The sequence below is a fragment of the Bos indicus genome, chromosome 2 (genome assembly GCF_029378745.1).
Source record: "Bos indicus isolate NIAB-ARS_2022 breed Sahiwal x Tharparkar chromosome 2, NIAB-ARS_B.indTharparkar_mat_pri_1.0, whole genome shotgun sequence".
In the NCBI taxonomy this organism is placed as follows: domain Eukaryota; kingdom Metazoa; phylum Chordata; class Mammalia; order Artiodactyla; family Bovidae; genus Bos; species Bos indicus.
Genome location: NC_091761.1, coordinates 115,803,072 through 115,820,888, shown reverse-complemented (window position 1 = coordinate 115,820,888; position 17,817 = coordinate 115,803,072). Strand labels below are relative to the sequence as shown.

The 17,817-nt window shown below is 43.6% G+C and overlaps 2 protein-coding genes and 1 pseudogene across 4 annotated transcripts in view; 2 read left to right on the top strand and 1 right to left on the bottom strand.

Annotated features, from left to right (window-relative positions):
• The first annotated feature begins 1,154 nt into the window (after window positions 1-1,154).
• On the top strand, window positions 1,155-3,028 carry LOC139185736 (endogenous retrovirus group K member 7 Gag polyprotein-like). The gene is given in 2 exon segments (XM_070798465.1): window positions 1,155-1,651; window positions 1,698-3,028. Coding segments are annotated over 2 exon segments (1,824 nt in total). The 5' UTR covers window positions 1,155-1,158.
• Window positions 3,029-10,378: 7,350 nt separating this feature from the next.
• SLC19A3 (solute carrier family 19 member 3) overlaps window positions 10,379-17,817 on the top strand; it is a 31,402-nt gene continuing 23,963 nt past the window's right edge. The window contains exons 1-2 of one of the 3 annotated variants that reach the window (XM_070773300.1): window positions 10,379-10,504; window positions 11,905-12,560. The gene's annotated coding sequence lies outside the window, so the exon portion shown is untranslated. Of the gene's footprint in view, window positions 10,505-11,904; window positions 12,561-15,975; window positions 16,982-17,817 lie in introns of those variants that run through there. The other 2 variants (XM_019978016.2, XM_019978024.2) reach the window with 2 other exon arrangements.
• LOC109571487 (stress-induced-phosphoprotein 1 pseudogene) lies at window positions 13,887-15,976 on the bottom strand (annotated as a pseudogene).

The window sequence follows — 17,817 nt, the reverse complement described above, 5'->3', positions numbered from 1 at the left end:
AAGAAACGCCTAAGAACCATCACCCAAGAAAACAACTGTTAACGTACGGCTCATCCCTTGTCATCTATGCCCTCCTCCACACCCCTCCCATCACCGGATCATCCAGACCAGAATCCCCACGTCATCTCCGCAGCAAATATGTTCACATTTCTGGGAACAAATGGATTCCTCGTCATCTCTCTCTGATTTAGACTATGGCTAAGAGCTATCCGAGGAATGCGGCAATAAACTTCTCAGGGTCCAAAGCGAAGTGGTCTCTCAGGAAATCATTTAGAGGAAAACATGATACCCTCACCTCTAAGAAAACTTCAGCTTTCCCTGGGAGGGCCCTACAACTTATTCTTTGCCACTTCCTAGGAGCATCTTGCTAACTTATAGGCAGACTTCTTAAAAAAATCACAGGAGGATGAGAATAGAAAATCCAAACCTATAGGACAGTGACCCAAGACACCTGGGGAGACCTTTAATCAATGGCATTTTCACTACTAGCCTTCAGAACCAAGCACTGTTCATCTTTGGGGAGAGTTTTCTGTTTCAGCAACAGATACATGAGGGGAGCTGCCCGTGAGAACGGGGTCCTTTGTCCGAAGGACACAGCTCTGGGAGCTGCCTCAGTCCTTGAGGGTTTGCTTGCAAACACAGCTCTCTGTCCCGCCACCCCAGAGATTAGGCGCTTATTTACTGCAGGCACCTGGAGTTCTGTGCAAACTTCTCACGCACAGAGAAATGTTATCTGGTGTAAGAAATAATAACAGGGAGCCATTCTCATGCTCTCAAGATTTCTTGTGACTGTTTGTAAGATGTATAGGCCAACCAGGAAAAAATGTCAACTGTCTTGTCTTTCTCACGCTCTTCTGTATAAATATGAGATGCTGAATAAAGTTGGTGTCAGACTGCGTCCCTTCGTGGAGACGTGTCTGAACCTCTCGACCCCATCTTTGTTGTAGTCTCTTGCTTTAGTTTCTTTCTTAGCCCCGCCGTGCACGCTCTCAAGACCTGATCGACTTTGCTAGCTGGCACCGGCAGGTGGCACCCGAACAGGGACTCGGGAATCGGAGCACGACGACGACAGCCGCTGCCCACCAAGACTGAGGTAAGTAAAGAGGAATTCCTAATTAATTAAAGGGCAGGGAGGGTGATTGTCGAGAGTAATAAATCATGGGACAAGGCAATAGCCGCCAGTTATTTGTACATATGTTGAAAACTATGTTAAAAGGTAGGGGAATTCATGTAAATAAGTTACAGCTAGAAAAGTTTTTACTTTTTATAGAAGAGGTTTGTCCCTGGTTTCCAGAAGAAGGAACAGTTAGTCTGGAAACTTGGAAAAAAGTAGGAAAACAATTGCAGACGTATTATTCCTTACATGGTCCCAATCGTGTTCCTATGGATGCTTTTTCTTTGTGGACTCTCATAAGAGACTGTCTGGATCCTGAACATGAGGGACATAAAATTCAAACGGCTCTCAGAGATTCCATAGGACCCGAAGTTGCAGAGCCTTCTGCCCCTCCGCCTGAGCCGCTTTATGCTGTGCCTAAGGGAACAGCTTGTAAGGCTGGAGGGAGTGATGATGTGTTAAGCTCTGATGAACAGAAAGAGTTAAATGAACAAGCAGCTCAGTACCATAGAGAGGGATATGCCTTGGGAGATGATGGTTAACATGCAATCCCCCTCGGGAAAAGGGGAATTAAAGCATTCAGGGCTTTCTGAAGAACAGCTGGAAAATTTAATTCAGAAGATTGTTATAACAGTAAAAAAGGATACACAGGGAGATTCCCACTCCAGCCAGCCTGCGCCTCCAACATATCCTCCCTCGGTTCTTGCTGGACTCGATCCACCTCTGCCTTTCATAGAACCGCGAGAGCTTATATCTATCCCTGCTTCTTTGCCCGGTGAAAACATAAAAATTAAAAGTGAGATATTATTATCTCCTCTTCAACAAGCGATTAAGCGAGCTCATGAAAAAGGAAAACATATTCCCGAGTTTTCAGAAATCTATCCAGTATTTGAAAATGCTCAACAGCAGAGGTATTATGAACCGCTGCCCTTTAAGCAACTGAAAGAGTTAAAAATGGCTTGTGCACAATACGGCCTGACTGCACCATTTACTCAGGCTATTATAGAGGCTTTAGGAAATCAAAATCTGCCACCTAATGATTGGAAACAGGTTGCTCGGGCTTGTTTATCTGGAGGAGATTATTTACTATGAAAATCTGAGTTTGCTGAACAGTGTGGGATCACAGCTGATATCAATCGGCAACAGGGACTGAACACCACTTATGAAATGATGGTGGGAGAGGGAAAATATCGAGACACTAATAGTCAACTTAATTATTTGCCTGGAGCCTACCCTCAGATTAGTGCTGCGGCTCTACGAGCATGGAAAAAACTTCCAAATTCTGATTAAAAGACCAAAGATTTGTCTAAAATTAGCCAGGGGCCAGATGAACCATATCAGGATTTTGTTGCCCGCCTGCTTGAGACAATTGGTAAAATGATAGGGGATGAGCAGGCGGGGATGGTGTTGACTAAACAGCTTGCTTATGAAAATGCCAATTCGGCTTGTCAAGCTGCTCTGAGACCTTACAGGAAAAGGGGAGGCTTATCTGACTATATACGGATTTGTGCTGATATTGGCCCTTCGTACATTCAAGGCATAACTTTGGCCTCGGCATTACAAAGAAAGACAGTCAAAGAAGTACTGTATCAACAACAAAAGCGGGATAAAACTAGTGGTCGGCTTCGAGTCCCTGGCTCTGGCTTCTTTTCTTGTGGCCACATGGGTCATCAGGCCACCCACTGCCCACAGAAACAGGCCCGGAGACCTGCTCAAACCCCTAACCTTTGTCCTAGGTGTAAGAAAGGCAAACACTGGGCAAAAGATCGCCGTTCTAAAACTGACTTACAGGGAAAGCCACTTCCTCCAGTCTCGGCAAACTGGGTGAGGGGCCAGCCCCAGGCCCCGAAACAATGTTATGGGGCGATACAAAATCTGACCAAATTGGAGATGCTTCAAGGCCAAAACGCATAACTGTTACCGAGTTGTTCAGAACAACTGCAGATAGTACAAGATTGGACCTCAGTTCCTCCACCTACACAGTATTAACTCCTGAAATGGGCATGCAGGCTTTACCAACTGGAATTTTTGGCCCTCTTCCGAAGAACACTATGGGCCTCCTATTGGAGAGAAGCAGTACTACGATGAAAGGTTTATTAGTAGCCCCTGGAGTCATAGACTCTGATTATATGGGTGAAATAAAAATTATGGCCCATTCACCACAGGGCATAACAGTAATACAATCTGGTCAACGTGTTGCTCAATTAATTCTACTTCCTACAATTCCAGTTGGAAAAGCCATTAAGCAAGAACGAGGATCTTCAGACGCTTATTGGATTCAGGCCATTAATAAACAGCGCCCTGAGCTGCTACTGTATATTCAAGAAAAGCCTTTTAAAGGTATTTTGGATACTGGTACGGATGTTTCCGTCATATCTCAAAAACATTGGCCTGATAAATGGCCTAAGCAGGTTGTAATTTCTACTTTATAAGACATTGGGCAATCATACAACCCAGAACAGAGTTCAACCTTTTTAAAATGGAGGGACGAAAGAAGACATGAAAGACATTTTCAACCTTATGTTTTGCCAAGACTGCCGGTTAATCTATGGGAGAGAGATGTTATGATGAATATGGGGGTATATCTTTATAGTCCAGATAAAAAAATTAGTAATCAATTGTTAGACCAAGGCCTTTTACCCCATCAGGGGTTGGGGATAAATTCACAAGGGCCTTTACAACCCCTGATCCCTGCAGTTAAAAATGATAAAGAAGGTATAAGATGTTTTTAGGAAGGGTCATTGATCGTCCTGCAATCCATGCTGATCCGATAAAATGAAAGTCTGATGATCCAGTATGGGTTGATCAGTGGCCCCTATCAGTAAAAAAGATCACGGCCGCCAATCAGCTTGTGCAAGAACAGCTTGCTCTCGGCCATATTACCCCGTCAAATTCACCTTGGAATTCACCTATTTTTGTCATTAAAAAGAAAACAGGTAAATGGAGGCTATTACAAGATTTACAAAAGTTTAATGAAACAGTGGAATTGATGGGCCCCCTTCAGCCGGGGTTGCCTACCCCCATGGCCATTCCAAAAAATACTTACAAGATTATTATTGACTTAAAAGACTGCTTTTATACTATTCCCCTTGCCACTAATGACTGTCAAAGATTTGCTTTTAGTGTCCCTTCTACAAATTATAAAGAACCTATGAAAAGATATCAGTGACAAGTTTTACCTCAGGGAATAGCTAATAGTCCTACTCTCTGTCAGAAATTTGTTACTCAAGCTTTAAAAACCACTAGGTCCTTGTACTCCCAAATATATATTATTCATTATATAGATGATATTCTTTTGACATATCAAGATGAAGAGTTGCTATTAACAACATTCGCTTATATGCAAACTACATTACAGGATTATGGTTTGATTATCCCAACAGAAAAGGTGCAGCGCTTCCCCCCCATTCTCATTTGGGGTTTTTTTCTGGAAAAAAAATGGTTTCGAGCTCAAAAGATAGAGATTCGTAAAGATAACCTGGTTACCTTGAATGATTTCCAAAAACTGTTAAGAGATATTAATTAGATAAGACCTTACTTGAAGCTAACTACAGGGAAAATAAAGCCTGTTTTTGATATTCTGAAAGGTGATCCTGATCCAACTTCCCCCCAAACTCTGACTCTGGAGAGAAGACAAGCCTTAGATAAAGTTGAACAGGCCCTGTCTAAACAACAAGCTACTTATTGCGACTATACTCAAGAATGGGGTTTATATATTCTTCCTACTAAACATGCTCCTACAGCAGTCTTATTCCAAGGATTGCCTTTAAGATGGCTTCACTTGCCTGCCTCTCCCTCTCGGGTACTAACCCCCTATTATGATTTGGTTGCTGCCCTAATAGCTCTTGGGCGGTCAGAATCCACTATATATCTAAAAAGAGACCCACATTTTATGTGTGTTCCATTTTCTAATATTCAGCAGGACTGGCTGTTTCAGTTTAGCGACAATTGGGTTATTGCCTTAGCTGGTTTTAGTAGACGACTTGATAATCATTATCCCTCAGATAAAATTTTACAATTTGCTCACTATCACCAATTTCTCTTCCTAAAAATCGTTGTTTCTCAGCCCCTTGCCGACGCCCTAACTGTATTTACTGATGGCTCTTCTAATAAAACAGCTAATTTGATTATACAAGACAATACTACCACCTGGCATACTAATTATAAGTCCACTCAAGAAGCAGAACTATTTGCTGTTTTTCAGGCTCTATTGCAAATTTCTGCTCCATTTAATTTATATTCTGACAGTCAATATATCATAAGAGCCTTAAACACTATTGAGACTGTTCCATTTATTGGTACCCTAAATTCTACTATCCAAACTCTTTTTCATGATATACAACATTTAATTTGTTCCAGAGTTAATAAATGCTATTTCGGTCATATTCGTGCTCACTCTGGGCTTCCTAGACCTTTAGCACAAGAAAATGCTTTGGCTGACGAAGCTACACGTATTTCCTTCATTGGAACAAATGACAAAACTTCTCACAGCTTACACCATCAAAACAGCAATAGCTTAAGACTTCAATTTGACATGACTCGAAAAGCTGCCAGACAGATTGTTAAACAATGTCAAACATGTCCTCAATTTTTTAGCATCCCCCATTATGGAGTTAATCCTCGAAGATTGTTGCCAAACGATATATGGCAAATAGATGTTACCCATATTCCTAAATTTGGTAAACAAAAATTTGTTCATGTTACTATTGACACCTTCTCCGGCTTTTTACATGCCTCTCTACAATCCGGAGAAGCTAACAAATATTGTATAGCTCATTACATTAAATGTTTTGCTGTTATGAGAACCCCTAAAACCATAAAAACAGACAATGGTCCAAGATACACTGGAAAAAATTTTCAATTATTTGTACACAATTGTCTATCTCACATAAAACAGGTATCCCTTATAATCCTCAAGGTCAAAAAATCATTGAACGGACACATCAAACTCTCAAACATCAATTGCAAAAACTAAAGAAGGGGGAATTGTATCCTAATATCCCCTCCAACTCTCTAAACCATGCTTTATTTGTTCTAAATTTTTTACAATTGGATATAAGTGGCCGTTCAGCAGCACAGTGATTTTGGAACTTTGATGCGCAAACAATAAGACCTAAAGTCTTTTGGAAAGACTTACTTGTAGGAAAATGGTATGGACCAGATCCTGTACTAATTTGGGGACGAGGGCATGTTTGTGTTTTCCCACAGGACGCCGAAGCACCGCGCTGGCTGCCAGAAAGGTTGGTACGCACGGCGGAGACAATCTCTAGCAAACCAGATGAGAAGATTGACTATTCAAGAACATGATGAATCACCATCTCGGCAACAACTTCAGGCATTGATGCGAGAGGCACAGAATCGTGTTGCTGTGCAGGGCGATCCGATATCGCCTTTAAGCTTCCTGATAACCTTATTAATTATCTTAAATCAGATTAATACTGCACATTCTGAAGAATATTCACGTGCTTACTGGGCTTATTTTCCCAACCCTCCCCTTCTCCAACCGGTGGGCTGGGAGGGTCAGTCTATTCTCATATACACTAATGACACTGTGGCTTTGGGTGGTTTTTCAGATAAACATATTATTCCTAATCAAGTTAATTTCTCTTATCATAGAGTGTTTGATCGCTTACCTATTTGTCTGTCTAGATATTTTAATTCAACAGGATGTCTTTTTGTTGGGGAGTCCGGATATGCTGATTATGACAATGGTTGGAGCCTGTATATTCCTGGAATAACGAAAGAGTCTGGAATTCCTCAATGTCGTAATAAAACTGGTCCTTTAGATATTCCTTTCTGCGATTTGGAACAAAGGGAAGAGTCACTGCTGCACCATGGAAACTGTGTCGAGATGGAACTGCCACGGTTTATAACATATTTGGAACAAATGAGTCATTGTGAGACTGGTCTCCAGACTCGGCCCGAAACCCTGGAGCTCAAGATAATAGAAACTTTGCATCTCGTATTTGGAACTTGGGCGGCTCTAAAGTGTTCCAAACAGAAATCTGGAAACTAGCTGCCGCCCTTGGATGTGAGGGTTCCTACCTTCAGGTGGGATCGAAAGTGAGACACGGTTATTTGTGGAATCTCACCATGAGATACCCTCGTACATGTGTGCCTCACCCTTATGCTTTACTAGTAGGATCTGTAAAAATACAACCTGGGTTACGAAATTATAATGTAACTTGTAACAATTGTACCTTAACTAACTGTGTTAGGGGAATTACTAATCAAACTAGGGTTCTAGTCTTAAGACAGCCTGCTTTTGTTATGGTTCCTGTAAAGATTAATGGGTCTTGGTATGATGAAAGGGAACTTAAACTTTGGAGAGAAGTAGAGGATGCTTTAATGCATTATCACAGGGGAATAGGGTTAATAATTCTGGGATTTGTAGCTTTGGTAACTCTTATTGCTTCCTCGATTACTGCAGCCCTGTCCTTGGCACAATCAGTGCAAACTGCAACTTTTGTTAATAATCTGGCACAAAATACATCCGTTGCCCTGGGGACTCAGAAAGATATTGACAAAAAGCTAGAAGATCGATTGAATGCCCTTTATGATGTTGTAAAACTTTTAGGTAAAGAGGTTCAAAGTATAAAGTTGAGATTACGAGTACAATGTCATGCTGATTTTCGATGGATCTGTGTTACTCCCAAAAAATATAATGGTAGTATAACTGCTTGGGATAAGGTGAAAGCTCATTTAGAAGGTATTTGGCATAATGAAAATATTTCCTTAGATTTGCTGCATCTACATCAGGAAATAATGAACATTGAAAATGCACCCAGACCTGATTTGGATGTTGCAAAAAGAGCTGAGTCTTTTGTTAAAGAACTTTTTCGACATGTACCTACTGTCAATAGTATTTGGTACTTGAGAGCAGCCATAGGAGGACTATTCTTAATAATTTTAACTGTTTTATTTCTTGCACCTTATTTAATTAAAAAACTGATTGATGATCTATGGATGATAAAGGCTTCCATCTATGGAAATGGTCTGCGGTTAAAAGAACATAAGTGTGCGCCTATATAAAAAGAAAGGGGGAGATGCGGGGAGCTGCCCGTGAGAATGGGGTCCTTTGTCCAAAGGACACAGCTCTGGGAGCTGCCTCAGTCCTTGAGGGTTTGCTTGCAAACATAGCTCTCTGTCCCGCCACCCCAGAGATTAGGCGCTTATTTACTGCAGGCACCTGGAATTCTGTGCACACTTTTCACGCACAGAGAAATGTTATCTGGTGTAAGAAATAATAACAGGGAGCCATTCCCATGCTCTCAAGATTTCTTGTGACTGTTTGTAAGATGTATAGGCCAACCAAGAAAAAACGTCAACTGTCTTGTCTTTCTCACGCTCTTCTGTATAAATATGAGATGCTGAATAAAGTTGGTGTCAGACTGCATCCCTTCGTGGAGACGTGTCTGAACCTCTCGACCCCATCTTTGTTGTAGTCTCTTGCTTTAGTTTCTTTCTTAGCCCCGCTGTGCACGTTCTTGAGACCTGATCGACTTTGCCGGCTGGCACCGGCAGATACAGAAAATAATTTTTTTTTAATCCATTTACCAATGAGAATTTCATAATGCTTTTTTAAAAAATCTGGACTTCCCTGATAGCTTAGTTGGTAAAGAATCCACCTGCAATGCAGGAGACCCCGGTTCAATTTCTGGGTCAGGAAGATCCACTGGAGAAGGGATAGGCTACCCACTTCAGTATTCTTGGGCTTCCCTTGTGGCTCAGCTGGTAAAGAACCACCTGCAATGCAGGAGACCTGAGTTTGATCCCTCGGTTGGGAAGATCCACTGGAGAAGGGAAAGGCTACCTACTCTAGTACTCTGGCCTGGAGAATTCCATGGACTGTGTAGTCCATGGAGTTGCAAAGAGTCAGATATGACTGAGCAACTTTCACACTACACAATACTCACACTATGCTTCATAAACAGTATTTAATAAATGAACTATTTGTTTTAGAAAATTCCAAAGCACCAGAAAACCACTCCACCCACCATCTTTAAAACCAAAATCAAGACTCAAGAGAGAGGGGACATATGTATACTTATGGCTACTGTATGGCAGTTCAGTTCAGTCATGTCTGACTCTTTGCAACCACATGGACTGTGGCACACCAGGCCTCCCTGTCCATCACCAACTCCTGGAGTTTACTCAAACTCATGTCCATTGAGTTGGTAATGCCATCCAACCATCTCATCCTCTGTCGTCCCCTTTTCCTCCCATCTTTCCCAGCATCAGGGTCTTTTCCAATGAGTCAGTTCTTCACATCAGGTGGCCGAAGTATTGGAGTTTCAGCTTCAGAATCAGTCCTTCCAATGAATATTCAGGACTGATTTCCTTTAGGATGGACTGGTTGGATCTCCTTGCTGTCCAAGAGACTCTCAGGAGTCTTCTCCAACACCACAGTTCAAAAGCATCAATTCTTTGGTGCTCAGCTTTCTTTATAGTCCAACTCTCTCATCCATGCAAAGCAATTATCCTCCAATTAAAAAGCAGAAACAGAACCAGTGATTATAAACACAACCTGACAAAGATAACCTGACAAAAATCTAGGCTTCTATATTTAACAGTCTTATTTCCTCGATCATCTTATTTGCAAAACTGGATCATGGCTGAATCTCTCTCATAAGCTTCCAGAATAAATGGATTTATGATGTTGTTCAGTGGTGTCCGACTCTTTGAGACCCCATGAAATGCAGCATACCAGCCTTCCCTATGTTTCACTATCTCCCAGAGTTTGCTCAAATTCATGTCCATTGAGTGGATGATGCTATCTAACCATCTCATCCTCTGTCGCCCTCTTCTCCTTTGCCTTCAATCTTTCCTGGCATGAGGGTCTTTTCCAATGAGTTGGTTATTCACAACAGGTGGCCAAAGTATTGGAGCGTCAGGTTCAGCATCAGTCCTCCCACTGACTATTTAGGGTTGATTTCCTTCCAGATTGACTAGCTTGATCTTGCAAATTTACACGAAATGTCATATTTAAAAGCAGATGATTGGCACTGCTCCCAGTGTCTCTTGCGTTGTCACACTGGGTATCAAGCGAGTATGGATACACTACTTTCAGTTAGTCTTTCTGCATACAGAGGTGTTTGCCCACAAACCGCGGATTCCCGCCTCCAGTTTAAAGGTTCTGGAAGCTTGTGAAGAGCACTCGAAAAACGTTGGAGCGGGGTTTCCGACTCCTAGTAGGGCCGGCTCCGCCTCCGCCCCGCCCATGGCCCCGCTCCAGCCCGGTCCCGGCCCCGCCCACCACCCCGCCTCGCCCACAGCCCCGCGCTACCTTTAGATCCTGGTTCACTGGACCGGACTGGCGAGGTTGCTGGTCCCCCGAACTTGATAACCCAGGCTGTGAGCGAGTTGGTGAGCAGAAATCCCCTGCTGTAGGTAAGGATGTCTCTGGGAGGTAAATTAATTGATGAAACAGATACCTTCATCCTTCGGCAGCCTTGTCTCCCCTCCCCCACCGTTGGGAGCGTGAGGGGGCGGGCACCTGCGCTGCCGCGGGCGGGTTCAGACTGGCCTGGGTTACACGCCACCCCCGCCCCCCACCCCCAGCCCTTGGCGGAATGCCAGCTCCTTCCTGCTGCGGCTCCCCTGGGATCCTCAGCCCTGCCAAACACAGTGCTGAGACGCGCGCAAGTAGATTTGGCTACAATTGTTACTCTCAACCATCTGGAAAAAACAGATTACATAAAACCAGAATTCTGATACAGGGCCAGCATTCCCCATGGTTACATCCATGGTCACAGATTTTTAACTGTAAAGAAATCTTAAAGCACAATTCTGAATCCTCATCCAAGAATGTCGAAGAGGTCCTAGTGAGGGAAAGAACGGAAACTTTGAAGTTAGGAGATCTGGGATCCTGTTGAGACGACTGTGATTGAAGTTAACAAATAACGCAACGTGTACCTTACAATGATACTCTGGAAAGGATACCATTCATCAAATAACGTGTATAACAATGACTCATCAAGACCTTGTTGCCGAGGTAAATATGCAAACACTTTGAGCTTGTGGAGTGCTTAAAATTTTTCAAGGGTAATGGAAATAATATTTATAAAAATACACAGAAGAGTTTTCCGTCTGCAGACATCAGAGTCTCCTGAGGTAGAAGATGTATTTCATTAAGATATATATTTTAAAGAGCCGTAAACATAACTTCCAGATACAGACATACTTCCCTTTATTGAGTTTTATATACAAACTGAAGGTTTGGGCAACCTCACCTCTGCGAGCAAGTCTATCCGCACAATAGTTCCAGCAGCATTTGCTCCCTTCTGTGTCTGTCCCTTTTGGTAATTTTTGCAGTATTTCTGACTTTAAATTATTATTGTATTTGTTACGGTGGTCTGTGAGTTTTGCTGTTACTCCCACTATTTGCTGAAGGCTCACATGATGGTTAACATTTTTCTTACTGAAGTATTTTTAAATCAAGGTATGAACATGGGTTTTTTTAGACATAATGCTATTGCATGCTTAATAGGCTACAATATAGTGTAAACATAAATTTTTACATGTCCTGGGAAAGGAAAAAGCTCCAGTGACTCTCCTTATTGCAATATTTGCTTTATTGGGGTGGTCTGGAACTGAACCCATGGTAGCTGGGAAGTATGCTGGTATGTTTTTCTTCAGACTATCTTAGTGGTAGCTGAAATGGACAAAAATACTAGTTTCTTTCAGTCATTATTGGTTATGGGCCAACAGTGGTGTCTCAAGTTTGGGTAATGGTAAATGCAATTCAAGCGTAAATATTTAAAGGTGAATTGATTTGGCTCTCTTCCCAGGTGGCGCTGTGCTTAGTCTCTCAGTCATGTCCCACTCTTTGTGACCCCATGAACTGCAGCCTGCCAGGTTCCTCTGTGCATGGGGATTCTCCAGACAAGAATACTGGAGTGGATTGCCATGTCCTCCTTCAGGTCATCTTCCCAACCCAGGTATTAAACCCAGGTCTCCTACATTGCAGGTGGATTCTTTACTGTCTGAGCCACCAAGGAAGCTAGTGGGAGACAAAAGAGATAATGGGTTCCATCCCGGAGTAGGAAATGGCAATCTGCTGGAGTAGGAAATGGCAACCCACTCCAGTATTCTTGCCTGGAAAATCCCATGGACAGAGGAGCATGGTGGGCTACAGTCCATGGGGCCACAGAGAGTCAGACACAACAGAGCAGCCAAGCGTGCACACACTCAGAGACACATACACAACCTTAGCAGTTTAGGTGAAATGAACTACTGTGTGTGTTTCTGGAAATTACTGTCTCTGAACTATGCAGGCCCAGCTGTGTTCATTCTGGTTGGATTTGCAATGCCCGCCTGTATGAGAGAAACAGGAAGGGAGGTGGACTGATTCCCTCATAGGGGCCGAGAACCAGATGGAGCAGCTCCCGAGGCAACCTAATGCGGTGGATGTGATTACCTACATTTTAAGAGGTGGCTCGGAAAGGTAGGTTACTTGCTACAAACAAGGGTGGGGCAAGGAGGAACATGGGCTTCAGACTCCAAAGTCTCTTTCCACAGGACCATACTGATCACAGCAAACCCAAACCTAGGCAGAGGCGGGGGCAGGGGGCGGGGGTTGGGGAGGGGGGATTAAATAAATGAGCTTAAGGCTGGGCAGTCTGTAGTGAGATGTCAAAATATTAAAGCTGATTTGGTAGTTTTAACAACTAGTCCCATATCATTTAAATTCAGAAGAGTAAATTAGAGGTTATGTGCATAGGGCCGAGGCACAGCAAATGCTTAACAAATATTAAAAGATAATTTTCAGAAAGAAATAGTCATGACTCATACAGATATAAAATAAATGCATGCAATAAAGATTTTATTAACTCATTAATAAGGAAACTGGGACCCGGATTCAATCCCTGGGTCGGAAAGGTCCCCTGGAGAAAGAAATGGCACCCCACTCCAGTACTATTGCCTGGAAAATCCCATGGACAGAGGAGCCTGGTAGACTACAGTCCATGGGGTCACAAAGAGTCAGACACAACTGAGCAACTCCACTCCACTTAAAGCTGTTAGAACCAGATCAAAGAAGAATCCCTGAAATTGGTACATTATAGGTCAGGAATGTTGAAATGGAGGTAAAACTGGTTTTCCATGGAAAAGAGGGGCAAAAGGCTATGTCTTCCTTGGATAGAACTCATTTTCATGTCTACAGACAAGAGTTCTTTCACATTGCCTGTGAGTTATTACAATTCAGGGCTCAGTCGCTCAGTCATGTCTGACTCTTGGTGACCCCATGGACTGTAGCCCACCAGGCTACTCTGTCCATGAGATTTCTCAGGCAAAAATCCTGGAGTGGGTTGCCTTTTCCTTCTCCAGGGGATCTCCCCAACCCAGGGAAAGAACCCATGTCTCCTGCATTGGCAGGTGGATTCTTAAACCCCTGAGCCATCAGGGAAGCCCGAGTTACTGCAGAGTTGTAAAATAGCTCAAACAATGCCTAGGTTTTCCTTGAAACACCACTTTCCCCTCCACTTCCACCCACTCCGTATTTTTGACTAGTTACCACATTGCATTTCAGTGACAGGATGTGATGGTTGACTTCTATCAAAGTCTTCCACCAGTTTAAATAGGAATGGTTAAATAGGAATATCCATCCAGCTACATCAGACACCAGATTTATCTAACCATAGACACACAGAGAATAAACAATCTGAGAGGGGATGATCAATTTATCAACAAATGTTTTGTGCAAATTAAAAAAAAAAAGTGATGCCAAATATGATAAAATAAGACTTGAAGCATGTATTTTATTTTATTTTATTTTTTTTTTTTTATAACCACGCCTGACTGACTTGTTTTATTGGAGAAGAGGACGTGGAGTTAACAATGTGAATGAAGACAGTTGGGACCTGAGGTTGGGAAGAACACCCTCCCCTCCCCATACAAGCCCACTGCCCCAAATAAAAAATAACCAACTATGGGAGAGCAGCCGAGACAGCGACTGGGGGGCAGGGGAAGGACCATGCGTGTGCTGGGAGGGCCCAGAGGCAGCACCTGCACGAATGCGCGAGTGTAAGTCTCTGAATCTTCCATGTAGGTCTGTATAAATATATAGATACGCTGTTCGCTTGTCGCCCCTTCTCTTCCTTCTGCTCCATGCTGCGTGCCACGGTCCCAGCTCCTCTTTCCACATGAGGGCGAAGGGAAGGGGATGATGCGCAAGTCATCACCGGATGGCTATCAGACCCACATCCATCAGCTTCTGGATCTTCTGTGCTATCACAGGGTTCTTTAAGTGTTCGCTGAGCGCCTGGGGGTCCTTCTGCATCTGTTCCAGGATGAGCCGCATGGCCGGGTCACTCATTATTTGCTGCACCTCCGGGTCGGCCATGGCCCGCCGCTTCACATCCTCGGGGCTGTCGTGTCGGTTATACTGGGCCATCATGCAGTGCTGGTAACCATCTGCGGCCTCCTTGCAGTTAGAGTCCAGGTCGACTGCTTTCTGGTAGACATCCATGGCTTTCGTGTAGTCCTTCATCGCCTCCAGGGCAGCTGCTTTCCAGGTATAACCCTTGATGAAGGTTGGCTCCAGCTGGATGCACTCCTCACAGTCCTTGAGCGCCAGCTGGAACTCCAGGAGCTTGGTGTAGCAGGCAGCTCGGTTGCTGTACAGCTTGGCGTCTTTGGGGTTCCGTTTGATGGCTTCCGTGTAGTGCTTCATGGCCTGGGGGTAGTCCCCTTTCTGAAAACACTCATTGCCTTTGTTCTTCTCCTCCAAGGCCAGGTCAGGGTTTTTGTAGGCCAGCCGCTCTTGCTCCTTCAAGATTTTCTCTGCCTGCTGGCATTTCTTGAGCACATCTGGGGTTCGGTGCTCTGCCAGAGACTTGTTATAGAAATGGATGGCATCCTTGTACTTTTCTTCTTTGAAGTAAGAGTTGCCAATTCGTGCATAAGCTTTGGCAATCTGTCGGTAGTCTTCTCGGTTTTCTCGCCCCACTTCAATGGCCTTCTCACAAAGCTCCCGGCATTGACCATAGTCACCCTTTTCGAAGTACACGGCTGCTTGGTTGGTTATGTACGTCATGTTGGTGGGATCCAGGTCTTTGGCTTTGTCGTAGTGCTTCAAGGCCGTGTCAAAGTCTTTCTTCTTGTAGGCTTCATTCCCCAGCTCTTTTTCTCTCAGCGCCTGCTTCTTATTCTCTGGAAGATCTTCTTCCATTGGCTCTGGTTTTGTCTCCTTTTTGGGAGGAGGTGGTGGTGGAGGTGTTGCAACTTCCTCCTCTTCATCCATACTGCCCAGATCAACTCCGAGCAGGACGCTAAGAGTAGTCATGATCCGGGGATCTTGCAGTTTCGTGCCCAGGTCGGACGGCTTGTTCTGCAGCTGCTCGATCAGTTCCCGGTAGGTAGGATCTGCGAGCAGAGTCTTGGTCCTGGGATCACTCTCCAACTTCTGGTACAGATTAGGCATGTTGAAAGGGTTCATGAATTTCCTTTCTGCCAGCCGGGCCTCCATATTCTGTAAACCTTCTTTGAGCTGAGGATTGTTTGCTTCATGTTTTAAACCCTCCTCATAGGTTTGCTTGGCTTCTTCAAATCGGTTTAAGAATTCAAGAGCCGCTGCTTTTCGTGAATAGCCCTTGCCCCAGTCAGGCTTCAGGTCAACGGTCTTGCAGCCGTCCTCGTAAGCCTTCTGGTAGTCTCCCTTCTTGGCATAGGCCGCGGAGCGACTGCTGTAGAGCACGTGGTTCTGGGGGTCTAACTTAATGGCTTCGGAGTAGCACTGCAGCGCATCGTCAATGTTGCCGGCACTCAGGGCCTTGTTGCCCTTCTCTTTGAGCTCATTTACCTGCTTCATAGCCCGGTCCGGAACCCCGTTGAATAGACTCCGTCGGCTCCGCGTTCCCAACCGCACGCTTGAAGCATGTATTTTAAAGGTCACTTGTATCTACTCTTGCTATGGTTTTGACCAAAAGCAGAACTACCTCAGCCTGAATGTTGAATCTTATTGTTGTTATTCAGTCGCTAAGTCGTGTCCAATTCTTTGGGACCCCATGGACCGTAATCTGCCAGGCTCCTTTGTCCGTGGGATTTCCAAGGCAAGAATACTGGAGTGGGTTGCCGTTTCCTTTTCCAGGGGATCTTCCCGACCCAGGAATGGGACCTGAGTCTCCTGCATTGACAAGAGGATTCTTTACCATCTGAGCCACCTGGGAAGCATATTGAATATCTGGACCTAATTACTTTTTGAAGTGTGGATGCTTCATTTCAGTGAGGAGTCCATGGTTTTGGGTTTGATTTGTTTGGGAGGAGGGAGATACCTGAAGGATTATGAGTGGCTGATGGGTAATAGGGCTACTTCATAGTTTCCTGCGATTCTAAGTCACTTCGACAAAATTCTGGAGAAACTAGATTACTTCAGTAATATTACTCAGAAGAAAGTGTTTTGATATGTTTACCTCCCTAATCATCTGTTGCAGAAGGGAATAGCAACCCACGCCAGTATTCTTGCCTGGGGAATTTCATGGACAGAGGAGCTGGCAGGCTACATACAGTTCATGGGGTCACAAAGAGTCAGATACAGCTGTGCAAGTAACTTTCACTTTCAATCATCTGTGTTTTAGAAAAATCTGAATCTCGATCTTATTCAACAGCATTCCAAAGAGGGTGGCTTCGGAAGAGGGTGGGTTCCAAGATACGAAAGCATTAGAAGGAGGTGTGGTTTGGTGCATATAAAGCCATTGCTCCTGACAACTCAGTTCTGAAGGAGGAGGACTTGAGACTCCAATGAAAGGAAGGGACATTGTGATAGGGACTCACAGCGGCTGCTGGCAGGAGGGAGCCAAAGTTGGATCTGAAGGCAGGAAATTGGACTAGGTTCTAGGAAGAAATAAGTTCAGGGCACAGAAGGAACAGGTAATTCTGACTCTATCTGTATTATTTTTTAGGATGTTATATGTGGTCAGACTTGCAAAGTTTGTTGGCCTGTCCTGAGTTTGATTTATGAGCCCTGTTTCCATTCTAATATTCTAGGACAGACCCAATTTCAAAGATGCTGTTCTATTTTCAGATTAAATTGAGGGCCTGCTCCAATGTAGAATTTGGGAAAACCTTAGTAGTTGCAGCAGTAGGAAAGTTCCAGGGCTTTGGAGAGTCATACACAGTAAAATGCTCTGATGGGGGGTGAAGGGGTGGTGGAAGGTAAGGGATATGTTTCTGTTAATTGAAGTATAATGTACATGCAATATACAAAGTATAGATTTTTAGCTTGAGTGTCTATAATTGCATACATGTATGTAACACTAGCATACCAGAACTTAGGATATTTCATTATCCCCAGAAAGTTCTCTCTTGTGCCTTTACAGACAGTTGCCACGTCCTGCCCCTCCTTCTAATTTTAATCAGTGGTGTATCATATAAGGATGTTTTTGTGTGTCTGGATTCTTTTTAGGCAGCATAATATTTGAGATTTACTTGTTTTAGTCCATGTATTAATGATTCACTCCTTTTTTAAAAATTACCTTTATTGAGGCATATAATATACATAAAGTGCAAATAGATTCTGACAAATCTAAGTTTATAATCACCACTACAGTAAAAAAAAAAATAATAATTTTTTTAAAAGAAAGGAAAAAAAAAAAGATGTAGAGCTTTTTCATCACTCCAGAAAGTTCCCTTGTTCTACTGCAGTTAGTCCCCACCCCCATCTCCTACCCCATGCAACTACTGACCTAATTTCTATCACTACAGAT